Below are 14,434 nucleotides of genomic sequence, written 5' to 3'. Positions count from 1 at the left end.
GCCACTACGCCCGGCTAATTTTTTGTATATTTAGTAGAGACGTGGTTTCACCATGTTGGCCAGGCTGGTCTCGAACTCCTGACCTTGTGATTCGCCTGCCTCGGCCCCCCAAAGTGCTGGGATTCAGCCGTGAGCCGCCGTTCCCAGTTTATTGTACATTTTTAAATGACTAACATAACTGGATTGTTTGAAACACAAAGGGTAAACGCTTGTGATGGGTACCCCACTCACCCTGATATGATTATTACACATTGCATGCCTGTATCAAAATATCTTATGTACCCTATAAATATGTACCTACTATGTACCCGCAAACATTAAAAATTAAAAAAATTTTTTAAATAAATTAATCAAATTCCACTCTAAGAATAATCAAGCCGAAAGTGAGGAATTACTTCAAATGCTTTGAAGCGGGTTCTTATCCCTCACTAATTACCAATACATTTGCAGGTCTCGGTTTCTTTGCTTTGTAAACATAGGCTTCTTGCAAGGACTGGGATTATACACTTAAAATGCTTAGCACAATATTATTACTATTATGCTATCTACATTATAGATGAAACACTACAGATTATAATACCTACAATATATACTAATTGTATTATATATATATATTTTTTGTCATTATGCTATTTACTATTGTTTTATTTGATAACTCTGTAGCTAACTTAACAGGACAGACAAAGGTACAGATCAATCTGGCCCTTACAAGCCGGCAGAGACGGGTACGAATTACCATGACAACAGCGCGCGCCTAGACATTTTCGGCTCGCGCGTTGTTTGGGAAGAAAAAGCCTAGGCTGCGTGTTGCGTCATCATTACGCGCTCGTAAGGTTTATCCGTGCTGTTTTGGAAGGTCCCGGCACGGCTACCGTCGGCCCACGCCAGGAATTATTTTTTTATTTTCAACCTTTGTTACATAGCTCTGAGGCTACAAGATCGTAAGTACTGAGGGAAGAAAAAACAAGCGAGCGATTGAACGTTAAAAAGATGCCTTAGCATACACTCCACCTCTGAACCTTCCTGTGTGCTCTTAATCCTATCAGCTTCCTCTCAGCTGGGATCGCGCCGCGTCAACTTCCGGGCGGGTGCCCGCCAGCACGGCCTCCGCCGCTCCCCTTCTTTGGCCCCTTTGTGTCCCCGCAGTGTCGAGGCGCGGGCCCTGGCAGGTCCTTTCTCGAGGCAGGGGGCACGGTAGCACAGGGAGCCTCTCTTTGTGGGCGGGCGCGAGGCCCGCTAGGGGGTTATACTGGGGAACGTGCCTGCGCGTGCTGGGGTAAGAGGAGGTTGCACGAGGGTCAGCTCGTGGTTTCAGTAAGGAGGGGTGGGCGGGGGAGGCGGACGAAGGGGAGTGAAAAGCAATGGAAATTTTGAAAAGATACCCCTCGTCCACCTTCTAATCGTTGTGGCCTAACAATGAAGCGCAGCCATAATAGTCCTGAGCCACTGGCATGTTTGCGGGCCCTTTATTGCCTTGGGAATAAACTGCTGTGGCATTGTATTTCATATTGTTTTCATGGTCTCTTTTCCTTTATTTTTCCCCTGCAGATAGTTCATTTAAAGCCCCCATCCCTGCAAGGTGGTGGTTTCTATCAATATGAATCTTTTCAACCTGGACCGTTTTCGCTTTGAGAAAAGGAGTAAGATTGAGGAAGCGCCCGAAGCAACCCCTCAACCTTCCCAGCCTGGCCCTTCTTCACCAATTTCTCTTAGTGCTGAAGAAGAGAATGCTGAAGGGGAAGTTAGCAGGGCAAACACTCCTGATTCAGATATAACTGAAAAAACAGGTGAGTTACAATGTTGAAATTGATGTAACATCAAAGACAGTTTTTAAAAGATGAAAGGCAGAAGGGATTAACATTTTTATTCTTGATGTCATATATATTGATGCATTGTCCTGCGGTGTGCCCTTTTAAATTCAGCTTTGGGACTGCCGTAAACACCATGTACCCTCAACTGAGCATCCATCCGTTGTTGCTTCACTTTTATATGAGTTCTTGGAATATGGCCCCATGGTGGAAGTTGAAATTAGAATTTAGGTCATCCATAGGTCAGAATGGTTGCTACTGGAAGAGCCATGTAAGTGATTCAGTTCTATGATAAACTTTGAGGCTATTTGGCCAGACAGTTTCATTCATTCCAGTATTCCCTCAAAATATTGATCATCTACTACGAGCTAGACATTGAGCAAGGTGCCTAAAGACAACCTCTGTACACAAGGGAAGATCAGATCACATCAAGTTATTGCATCCACCTGACTTCCTGGATGTCCTCAGAATGCAAATGAGTAATTGGTATTCTTCATGGTGAATGAACATTTTTAACCTCATCAGCAGATTGTCAGAGACAAAAGGATTTGAGGATAAGCCAAAAATTAAGATTTCCACTCGAATCTATGTTCATTGAACAGTTAACTATTAGAGGAATATATCTGAGCTCTTGTTGTATTATAGGCATAGTGATAAGTGCTTCACATTCTGTCGTTTAATTTGCACAATAATCCTACAAGATAGGTATTACTGACATTGAGGTTAATGTGAAATGAGATTCAGAGAGGTTATTAGGAACTTGGTAGAGCCTGAACTCAAGTCCTGGCAGTATGATTCCTGAGCATAAACTCAATAGTTATATAGTTTCTTGTGAAAGGTGAAAGGAATGTTAGAAGTTGTATTTTAATATTTATTTCAGTAATATCTTTTTTATGCAAAACTGTGTTTCGTAAACAGCTTTTAACCTAATGTAGACTGAAAGATTGGTAACACCCACGTTTTTCCTTAGTATCTTTTTGTTTGCTACTCTTCTCCTTAAATGTAATAATGATGGCAGATCCTCTACAAATTATCATTAGAATAACATTTTTAAATACTTTGGTGTAATTGGAACTTGGCGGAATGACTTGGTAGATTGGGTTAGGAGTCAGATTTACAAAGGCTTTGTCTAAGTAGTTTTGCATTTAAATGCTATAGGGAACAACTGAAGGATTTTAAGCACCAGGATTTTAAACCCTGTGTCCACTCTTTGAATAGGTATTTGACATCCATGCTTTTCCAATGAATATATTCATCTGTTTCCTCTGTGGTTAGACAGGGCAGACAGGCCAAGGTTTTTACACGGGATTTTCAGTCCATAGAAGCTTATGCTTTTTCATTTTTGTTAAATGTGGGACATTGGACAAGTGACTTGAAATCTGTGATCCACAATTTTTTCTTCTCTGAAAGTAAAAACAGTTTATAAACTGGATTTCAGTGGAATGTTTTAGTTATTTATCAGTATTGGTCATGTGAAATCTTTAATTTCCTTTATTGATCAGAAGATATTTTTCTGTTTTTATTCCTTTCTTATGAGACCACTCATTGTCTCTTTATTGGGACTTTTTTCCATACATAAATTCTGCTTAGAAACTGAGATTGCTTTAGGAATTACATGGTCAGCCTTGATGGCTTTGGGAAATAAGAAAACTAAGTTTGTTCTAGGAATGTTGAGAATTAATCTTTGTAGGAGTGGAGCACTTTGCTTTAATAAAAGATTGTTGTAAATGATACTATGAACTTTGGAGAATCTTGAAAACTGAGAAGTTTAGATTTTACATAGTAAGTGTTAGGTATCCATTGAAGACCTTACAGATTGAATGAGGAAATGATGAAAAAGTTTTGAAAGTCAGTTTAGCAGTAGTGACTAATACACACTGATTGAGGGTAGGGATTGAAGGGAAAGAAATCATTTAGGCAACTCCCATAATCTGAGATTAATGATAGCTGTAGAAATGGAGAAGAAGGAGATAGAGAGATTTCTAAGTAGCTAAGGGCAGGGTTTAGATCCCTGATAGGAATGAGATAAGATGAATGGTAAGATTTTTATGCGGGGTGGCTCAAGCCTGTAATCCCAGCACTTTGGGATACGGAGGTGGGCAGATCACCTGAGGTCAGGAGTTCAAGACCAGCCTGACCAAAACCCTGTCTCTACTAACAATACAAAAATTAGCCAGGCATGGTAGAGCGTGCCTGTAATCCCTGCTGCTTGGGAGGCTGAGGCACAAGAATTGCTTCAACCTAGGAGGCAGAGGTTGCAGTGAGCCTAGATCATGCCACTGCACTCCCGCCTGGGGGACAGAGTGAGACTGTATCTCCAAAAAAAAAAAAAAAGGTAAATGTCTTTAAGAATTCAAGTAAGAATCAAAGGTCCCGCCAGGCGTGACCTCGGGAGGCCGAGGCGGGCTGATTACCTGAGGTCAGGAGTTCAAGACCAGCCTGACCAACATGGAGAATCCCAGTCTGTACTAAAAATGCAAAATTAGCCGGGTATGGTGGTGCATGCCTGTAATCCCAGCTACTTGGGAGGCTGAGGCAGGAGAATCGCTTGAACCCTGGAAGCGGAGGTTGTGGTGAGCAGAGATTGTGCCATTGCACTCCAGCCTGGGCAACAAGAGCAAAACTCCGTCTCAAAAAAAAAAAAAAAAAGTTCCTGCCCCCAGGTGCTAATTTAGCATGGGGTCTAGGGGGAACTGAGGAAGGGGGGATTCAGAATTGAGTGTTGGATCTCTGGAAAGTACAGGATACTGAAGTTAGACTTTAAGGTAGGTACTAGAGATGAAGACTGGTGAATTATGAGTAGGATATGACCATTGACCTTACTGTAACATGTGGTAACTTTTCATACTGCCATTTTGGGATAATGCTATGTTAGTTTATTTACAGTAAAGTGTCAGGTCAAACTAAGTTAGGTTACAGGACAGAAATTGTATGTAGTAGAAGTTACCTGTAATCACTCTTTTTTGACTAATCCTGTTATTTTATCTAGTGAGTTGACTTCATTTCCTACGACCCTCCTTTAGTTACTGTGCCACCACCACATAGTCTCTTGGATCTGTCCAGCAAGGTCCCATTTTGCTTCTTCCAGTTTGCTCTTTTGCCTGGAAAACTCTTCCTGCTGATATTTGCATATGATTCAGATGCTTTGTTTCATTAAATCTCAGTAAAATGTCGCCTTTTTTAGAAGACCTTCTTTGATCACCCTGTGAAATAGCCACCCACCCCAGCCCACCCTACCTCAGCTTTACTGTGATTTTTCTTTATAGTGTTTATCACTAGCTAACCTTTCATTATATAGTTGTGTATCACTAGCTAACATTACATTATATAGTTGTGTCTCCCCTGTTAGAATGTATGATTCATGAGAGCAGGACCTTATCTGTCATGTTCACCTATTTATCTCCATTGTTCAGGGCAATGACTGGCTTGTGGTAGGCCCTCAAGTGCATTGAAGTAAAGATTATTGCATGATGAGTGGGTTATTAGTACTTTATACATTTCTTTAAATTTATTATTTATTTGTTTTTAGACAGTCTCACTGTGTTACCCAGGCTAGAGTGCAGTGGCAGAATCTCGGCTCGCTGCAACCTCCACCTCCTGGGTTCAAGTGATTCTCATGCCTCAGCTTCCCGAGGAGCTGGGACTACAGGTGCCTGCTACTATGCCCAGCTAATTTTTGTATTTTTTGTAGAGATGGGGTTTCACTGTTGGCCAGGCTAGTGTCAAACTCCTGACCTCCAGCGATCCACGTGCCTTGGCCTCCCAAAGTGCTAGGATTATAGGCATGAGCCACCACGCCTAGCCCTATACGTATTTATTTATTGTTATTTTTTTTGAGATGGAGTCTTGCGCTGTTGCCCAGGCTGGAGTGCAGTGGCACAATCTTGGCTCACTGCAACCTCCGCCTCCTGGGTTCAAACAATTCTCCTGCCTCAGCCTCCCGAATAGCTGTGACTACAGTTGTGCACCACCACACCCGGCTAATTTTTGTATTTTTAGTAGAGACAGGGTTTCACCATGTTAGCCAGGCTAGTCTCGAGCTCCTGACCTCAGGCAGTCTGCCTCCTCGCCCTCCCAAAGTGCTGGGATTACAGGCGTGAGCCACCACGCCCATATTTTTAAATACGACCTTAAAATAGTCCCTTTAGCCATCAGGCATTCTTTGGCCATGTTTGCTTGAAGCTTCTTTTGGTACAGGACATCCTCTCTAATGCCCCTCTAAATCCCCACCAGCCTTTGGATTTGAGGGCGTACACTTAACCTCTGCCCCCTGATTTATTTTACTCTTCTCGGTGCCCAAAGTTGTCAATGATTGTTATTTACACATTATTTCTCCTTTTTTTCTTTGACTTTTGGGAGTACAGTGAGTTTGGAGGGATTGAAATAATGGCAGGTGAAAGGGAAGAGAGATCCTACTATATTTTATGAATAAAGAATAAAAATGAGTGAAGCCTGATCCTCCAAGAACACCAGGAGAAAATGGTATGTAAATACATAGTTAAAATAGTATGGTGTGATAAAACCATATAATAGGGCAAAATACTAAGCAAAGTAGAATCACTATCTCTAATTCACAAATGATTAAATTATCTATTCTTTAGGGGAGGATCACAAAAAGTCGCAGAGATACGACTTTTGGAGTGGACTCTAAATAATGAAATCATTGTTTACTGGGGGAACAAATGACGAGAGAGTTGGAAATATATGTTGCCTCGAAGAGTCTAATATGTGTATGGAGGGTCAGGGGGGATTATAGTACAGGAGGTTTTAGACAATATAGATGAAACCGAAAAGATAGAAATGTAAGCTGTTGGGTTGTGAGGGGCCTTTATATCCTGTATCAGGGAAGATATATCTTATTCGGTACACATCATAGAGCATTTCGTTATGGAAAGGTTATTAGTGAAGCTGTTGTATTAATTGAAGTCTCAATGTAGGGAAATGATTATAGAGATGACAGAGGAGGCAACTGAGGGGAGTTGTAAATGATATGCATTTGATGATATTAGGTGATCAGTTGAATGTGGAGGATTTACAGATAACTCAAATGTTCCTTGCTTGGACAGCTGGAGGATTGACACCATGGACTGAAATAAGAGGTGAGTTTAGGAGAAAGATACTAAAAAGTATGCTGTGTTTGCATTATCCATCCTGTTTTAGTACCGAGGTAGTGGATGGTTGAATATTAGAGTTTAGAGCTCAGAGAGTGGTCTAAACCTTAGAAGTCAACTTGGGACTCATCGTTATGGTAGTTAACAAAAAATGTCCTAAACAGAGTGTACAATAAAAAACATCATTTGACAATGAGCAAAGGCAGGAAAACTGATGAAAAATTTGGAGGATAACTAGAATAGTCATAGAAAATGATAGTGTCCTGGATACCTAAATACCTAGTTTGGTATTTACTTGTCCAGTAACAAATCCTGTAGAGAAGTCAAGTTGAGTGGGGCCTGATCAGTGACCAGTTTCCTTGGAAATTAAAAGCGTTTAACAGTTTCAGTAGAATGGGTGATGAGATAGAGATTATTCATTCAGGAAGAGAGAAATAGGTAACTTGATTGGGAAGCAACGTCAGGAAAAGATGTTTCAGGATTATTGAAAATTGAGTGTTTTTTTGTTTGGCTTTGTTTTGTTTTTGAGCCAGAGTGTCGCTCGTTTCCTTCCTTTTTAAGACGGAATAATATTTCACTGTTTGCCATAGACAGATTTTACATTTTTATGCGGTCAGCTTGTTCATCCTTTCCTGTAAGTCTTCTGCATTCCCCATTACCACACTATAAATATACTCCAGTTGCCCAGGCTGGAGTGGCAGTGGCAGGATCTCGGCTCACTGCAATCTCCACCTCCCATGTTCACGCCATTCTTCTGCCTCAGCCTCCCAAGAAGCTGGGACTACAGGCGTCCGCCACCACACCTGGCTAATTTTTGTTTTTTGTATTTTTAGTAGAAACCCAGTTTCACCATGTTAGCCAGGATGGGTCTCAATCTCCTGACCTTGTGATCTGCCCACCTCGGCCTCCTAAAGTGCTGGCATTACAGGCATGAGCCACTGCATCTGGCTGAGCGTATTTATTAACCAAGAGCAAGAAGCTAGTGGAAAGGGAAGGACTGAGGGAGGGAGGTATCTGAAGAGAGGCATCAAGTGATGGGAACTGAAGAACAGTTGGGCTGTTTAACTGTGCAAAAGAATAAAGATATATTTTACCTGGGGGGGGATAATTGAAGGAGATAAAAATAGATGGGTTCATAGATTATTGTGGCGTTGGAGGAATGGAGGAAAGTTTTAGCGTATGTTTGATGAATTTATTTTTTTTTGCTGAAATAGATTTAGTCCTCTAGCGTGGTTGCCTCTTCAAGGTGATTGTCCTACTGAAAGTAGCGCTTGTTGGTAAGTGAGAGACATTGTTAAAACTATACCAGTCGTCAAAAGGATTTGTTGAGAGTATTGCTCTGCCACATACAGATTGTATGATCGTGAGTAAAAAGTCAACTGTGTTTGGATCTTACTCTCTTTTCCTGGCTATGCTTAGTTTTCTGTATTCCTTGCCCACATTAAAATGGTTATTATCCTTTGAATGATGAAACTGAATGTATCATTTTAGCTCATAATTCCATGACCATTGCGCAATACTCAGTCTTTTTGTGTGGTATCTGTGACCAAAATGTGAATCATCGTTAAACCTGTAGATAGTCATTCTGGTTTCTTAATGTCTGTTAATGTTAATTGAAAAGCAATACTTGGTTAAAGGGTTAGTGCTGAATTGTTGTAACAGAAAGTACAATAAGTACTCAAACGTAAGTAGAAATCTTAAGTGCATTTTAAATGTACATTTATTTGGCTGGGCACAGTGGCTCATACCTATAGAGTCCCATACTTTGGGAGACCAAGGTGGGAGGATTGCTTGAGACCATGAGTTCAAGACCAGCCTGGGCAACGTAGTGAGACCCTGTCTCTACAAAAAATGAAAAAATTAGCCAGGCATGGTGGTGTGCACCTGTAGTCCTAACCCCTCGGGAGGCTGAGACAGGAGAATTGCTTGAGCCCAGGAATTTGAGGTTATAGTGAGCTATGATCACTACACTGCATTCCAGCCTGGGCAACACAGTGAGATTCCCAAAATCTCCCAAAAAGGGGGGCTGGTGGGGGCAGGGGGATATAAGTATTATTTTAGTCATTGCCACTTCACCCTACACAAAAATTTCACTGGTTTGTATCAGACTACATCTTGGTTTTCTGATGTCTGCTTTTTCATACCTGTTTAAAATATTGCAAAACTTTATTATCTTTAATAGGCAGAAGTATGTTATTGTTGCTTTTTCTTTATTTTTAAAGTTAAGTATGTTTTCATAAATTTACTGGCCATTTGGATTTTTTGTGTTTCTTTATGCTTTTCTGTTTTTCTAATAAATGTCTCTTTCTGATAAATTATTTGTAAGTATTTTTTAAATTCCATGTGTCTTAGTCTGTTTGAGCTGCTGTGACTACCATGGACTGGGTAGCTTATAAACAGTAGAAATCTACTCTGACAGCTTTGGAGGCTGGGAAGTCCAAAATCAAGGTGCTGCAAGATTAGGTATCTGAGGGCCATATTCCTAGACCACGATCTTTTTGCTGTAACCCCATGTGGCTGAATGAGTGAGGGGTCTCTTGGGCCTCTTTTATAAGGGCACTAATCCCATTCATGAGTACTCTGCCCCCATCACCTAATGGCCCTTCCTCCTTCCAGCAAATGTCACCCACTAATACCATTACCATAGTGGTTAAGATTTCAACATACCGTTTTGGGGAGTGGGGCACAAACAGACCATAGCACCCCCTTTGTTGTTTGCCATAGAAAAATTTTACATTTTTACTCGGTCAGCTTGTTCTTCCTTTCCTCTAAGTCTTCTGCATTCCCCATTGCCACACTATGAATATACTCATTCATATTTTCTTCTAGTATGTGTGTTAATTTTAAAAATTGTGATAAAATACACATAAGAAAATTTACTGTCTCAGCCGTTTTTAAGTGTACAGTTCAGTACATTCAGTTCAATACATATACATTGTCATGCAGCCATTCTCCAGAACTCTTTTCATCTTGTGAAACTGAAACTCTATACGCATTGAGCAACTACTCCCCATTTCTGGATTCCCCCAGCCCTTGGCAGCCACCGTTTACGTCGCCTTTTTATGAATTTGACTATTCTAAGTATCTCATTAAAGTGGAATCATCACTTAGCATAACATCCCCAGGATCCATCCGTGTTGTAGCATATATCAGAATTTCCTTCCTTTTTAAGACGGAATAATATTTCACTGTGTGTATATACACATTTTGTTTGTCCATTCATCCATCAGTGCACACTTGGATTGCTTCCACATCTTGGCTGTTGTGAATTGTATTGCAGTGAACATGAATGTGTAAATATCTCTTTGAAACCCTGCTTTCAGTTCTTTTGGTTGTGTATCCGGAAATGGTATTGCTGGATCATATGGTAATTCTATTGTTAATTTTTTGCATAACCTCCATACTGTTTTCCATAGTTGCTCCACCATTTTACATTTCTGCCAACGGTGTAGTGGGTTCCAGTTTCTCCACATCCTCTCCAAACTTGTTATTTTCTGTGTTTTTGATAATAGCTAACATAATGGGCATGAAAAGTTATCTCACTGTGGGTTTTGTGTTGAATTTTAACTTTAAATCTCATCTGAATTTTATTTCATTATAGGGACTAGAGAAAAGATGATACTGTTTTCTCGTTTGTTCGTTATTCACCAGTTACTAGTCAGTTTTTCATTTATTGAAAAATCCTTTGTCTTGCATTAAATCGTCATCATTATAGTCTAAAATTCCCATGTCTGTTTGCATCTTTAGGTCTGTTAATCTGTTCCTCTAATCTTAATTTACCAGATTATTTTAATTTTTATGGTGTTATATATTTGATGTATCTTAGATTTTGATGTGTTTTTGTTGTTGTCGTTGTTTTCTCTTTGACCTGAAAGTTGTTTAGAAGCAATTTTATGGGATTTTGTCCCTCTTTAAAAAATTTCCAACTGGCAGAAATTTTGCTTGCATATTTTTGTTAACATTTACTTCTAATTTCACTGTTTAGTGACCAGAGAATGTGGTCTGTAGTATTTCTTCTTTGGGGGAAATCAGATTTTCTTTGTGGCCTAATATTAATTTCTGTAAAAATTCAAGGGTGCTTGGAAAGAAGACATAATCTAAGTACAGATTTAATTATATGTCAAATAATAGATGAGTTTTATTATATCTTTGGTTTTCAAACTGTGGATCATTAACATTTATTGTGTCATAAGATCAATTTCTTGGGTCCTGACTAAATATGTATAACTACAATTTTTAATGGAGTAGAACAAACAAAATTACCAAAGTGTATTGCTTATAGTAAGAGCTTCTCACATTTTCTTTCAGTTACACTTGCAAATCTAACAATCTGTGTGCTTAGGATCATAATCTGAAATATGTCCCTTACAGTGGGTTTCAGTCAAAAATGTTTGAAAAACACTGTTCTATATCTTGTTTATTTTTGTGCTCTTGCTTTATTAAGAGCATGGAGAAAAGTTAATGCCTCGTATTTGTCTCTTGACTCTTTGCCTTATATATCCTGCAATGTTTATGCATTTCGTTATTAGTATGGAGTTGAGATAACGTCAGTTATATTTTTATTGTAGGTATAAAGTCTGTTTGGGTTTTACAGTTTTACCTTGTTCAATATTAATTGCATGACTTTCTTTTCCTTTACGTTTTAATTAATTTTTTTTTTTTTTTTTTTTTTTGAGACAGAGTCTTACTCTGTCCTCCACGCCGGAGTGCAGTGGGGTGATCTCTGTCACTGCAACCCCCACCTGGGCTCAACTGATCCTCCTGCCTCAGCCTCCTGAGTAGCTGGGACCACAGGCGTGCACCATGCCCAGCTAATTTTTGTATTTTTGGTGGAGACAGGGTTTCACCATGTTACCCAGGCTGGTCTCAAACTCCTGACCTCAAGTGATCCACCTGCCTTGGCCTCCCAAAGTGTTGGGATTACCGCGCCCAGCCTCCTTTATGTTTCACCCTTTCTTTTGGCTTAAATTTGAAGTGGGATTTTTCCCTCATTTCATCTTAGAACAATGTATTAGAAACTACTCTTTAATCTTATATTTAGTGTATTACTTTTCTAGAGTATTTATTAGAGAGTTTGATTCATCTTTTGTTAGGATAGTAAAGGTATTTTCCTGTCTACTATGATTTGCAAATTAAGACTACAGATTTTACAGTCTATTGTTTTGGTAATAACTCTTTTGAGACGGTGTCTCACTCTGTCACCCAAACTGGAGTATGGTGGTAGGATCACGGCTCACTGCAACCTCTGTCTCCTGGGTTCAAGCAGTTCTCATGCCTCAGCCTCCCAGGTAGCTGGGATTACAGATGTGCGCCACCATGCCTGGCTGATTTTTGTGTTTTTAGTAGAGACAGGGTTTCACCATGTTGACCAGGCTGGTCTCGAACTCCTGACCTCAAGTGGTCTGCCCACGTCGGCCTCCCAAATTGCTGGGATTACAGGTGTGAGCCATTGTGCCTGGCCGTATTTTGATAATCTTCTAGGAGGGCAAATATATGATGTGTTTTAGTTGGTATTTGAAGGAATTGCCTTGAAAATCAATTGCCATGTAAAGGATTGAACAGGGTAGAGCAATACATGATTTGAATATCGGAAATGGCAGGGATTTATAATTCTGTAGGACAGGTGTAAAGGTTTAGATGTTTTTATTTTATTTTGGGAGATTGCCTTTGTTTATGGATTATCAAATTAATTTAAACTATTTCTGTGTGAATTCATAATCTCCCACTAGTGATTTTTTGTTTGAAGGAACCTTGATCTTGGACCATTGAAAACGTAAAACCAGTGGCAAGCTTGAGTGCCTGTTTTATGGTAGACTTAGATACGAGAATGGGTAAAGGGTACTGGATAAACTTGGGATATAAGATTGTCTTCTTTTATGCTTACTAGTCATACCACTAGTGGGAAATTTCATTTGGAATTACTCCCTAGGGCCATGGAGTCTTCCTCCGTATGCTGATGATGTAGGTTCCCATTACCTTTGGTAATAAGAAAGTATCTTTAAAACAAGTTAGCCTTTCCTACTGTTTTTATATGAAAGAACAGGCTGTTTTCTCTCCTGTTGATTTAGGATTTTGTGTATTCTCTCATTGCACAAATTACGCTTATAACATAGTTACTCATGTACAGGGCTACTTCACTCCTATTTCAAAAGGGCAAGTTGAACTGTAACTTGCCATTGTTTTGCTTTAATATCTCCCACCTCTTGGTACAATGCCTTAAACACAGACCATATTCAGCATATGTCAGAATTGAATAGTAGCAGGTGTCTTTTCTTTATAACTGTTTCTGGTTTTCCCTGTTCTTTCCTCTGTTTTTGTAGTTTTCTTTTTTGCTTCCTGTCTCCTTTATGGTACTACTTAAAAGTGCTTATTTGCTTTGAATTAAAAAGCATCATTGCAGCAGAAATATCTTTTTAGCCATTAGCTCTTAGCTATTTTGCTATTGCTTACTTCTAAAAATAGTTCAAATAAACAAATCTTGCGTTCAGCACTATTCTAATTCTGATTATTGACTATATCAGTAAGTTGATATATTATAAACAGCTTTTAATGTATCCCATCAGTTTCCTTTTTTTATTTATTTATTTTTATTTTTATATTTTTGAGACGGAGTCTTGCTCTATTGCCCAGGCTGGAGTGCAGTGGCGTGATCTCGGCTCGCTGCAGCCTCCGTCTCCCAGGTTGAAGCAATTCTCCCACCTCAGCCTCCCGAGTAGCTGGGGCTACAGGCATGTGCCACCACACCTGGCTAATTTTTGTATTTTTAGTAGAGACAGGGTTTCACCATGTTGGCCAGATTGCTCTCGAACTCCTGACCTCAAGTGATTTGCCCGTCTTGACCTCCCAAAGTGCTGGGATTACAGGCATGAGCCACTGAACCCGGCCCTCATCAGTTTTCAGAGTGTGGTCTGTGAACTTTTCAGTGTTCCCTGAGGCCTTCTGAGGGTGTCCACAAGGTCAAAATTACTGTCATAATAATATTAAGACACTGCTTGCCTTTTTCACTAGATTGATATTTGCACTCATGGTGCAGAAGCAATCATAGGTAAAATTACTGGTGCCTTAGCACCATGGATCAAGGCGAGGCTCTAGACTGTTCTAGTAGTCAGTTTTTCTTAAAATTGTGTAAATGCTGGTTTCACTTAAAGAGTCTTGATGAAGCAGTAAAAATTATTAATTTTTTAAAAATCTCAACTTAAGAGATGTCTTTTTAGTATTTTGTGAAACAAAATGTGAAGTACACGTTACTGTATACTGTACAGCAGTGATCTCAAGGGAAGGCATTTGAGCAGTTGCTTTGCACTAACCAGTCACTTTTCTTTCCCAGAACACTGATTCACAAAGTATAGTTATACAAACCTAGGAATTTGGCAGATGTTTTCTCAAAATGAACAAAGTGGTACAAAGAAAACAACACAGTATGTATTGCCAGTGATAAAACCCCAGTTTTCAAAGGAAAGTTTGAATTTTGGAAAACTAGTGTCCACAGCTGTGAGTTTGACAGCTTCCAGATAC

General features: G+C 39.7%; 1 protein-coding gene across 3 annotated transcripts in view; it reads left to right on the top strand.

The window, feature by feature from the left end:
* The first annotated feature begins 796 nt into the window (after window positions 1–796).
* Window positions 797–14,434, top strand: part of LOC105479616 (SNF2 related chromatin remodeling ATPase with DExD box 1) — an 84,025-nt gene continuing 70,387 nt past the window's right edge. The window contains exons 1-2 of one of the 3 annotated variants that reach the window (XR_011621165.1): window positions 797–941; window positions 1,549–1,787. Coding sequence is in view for 2 of the 3 variants with exons in the window: in XM_011737659.2 (XP_011735961.2) it covers window positions 1,598–1,787 (190 nt within the window). In the remaining variant the exon portion in view is untranslated. Of the gene's footprint in view, window positions 942–1,022; window positions 1,277–1,548; window positions 1,788–14,434 lie in introns of those variants that run through there. The other 2 variants (XM_011737659.2, XM_011737660.3) reach the window with 2 other exon arrangements.

Source organism: Macaca nemestrina, chromosome 3 (genome assembly GCF_043159975.1).
Source record: "Macaca nemestrina isolate mMacNem1 chromosome 3, mMacNem.hap1, whole genome shotgun sequence".
Lineage (NCBI taxonomy): Eukaryota > Metazoa > Chordata > Mammalia > Primates > Cercopithecidae > Macaca > Macaca nemestrina.
This window is presented reverse-complemented; position numbering and strand designations above follow the sequence as displayed.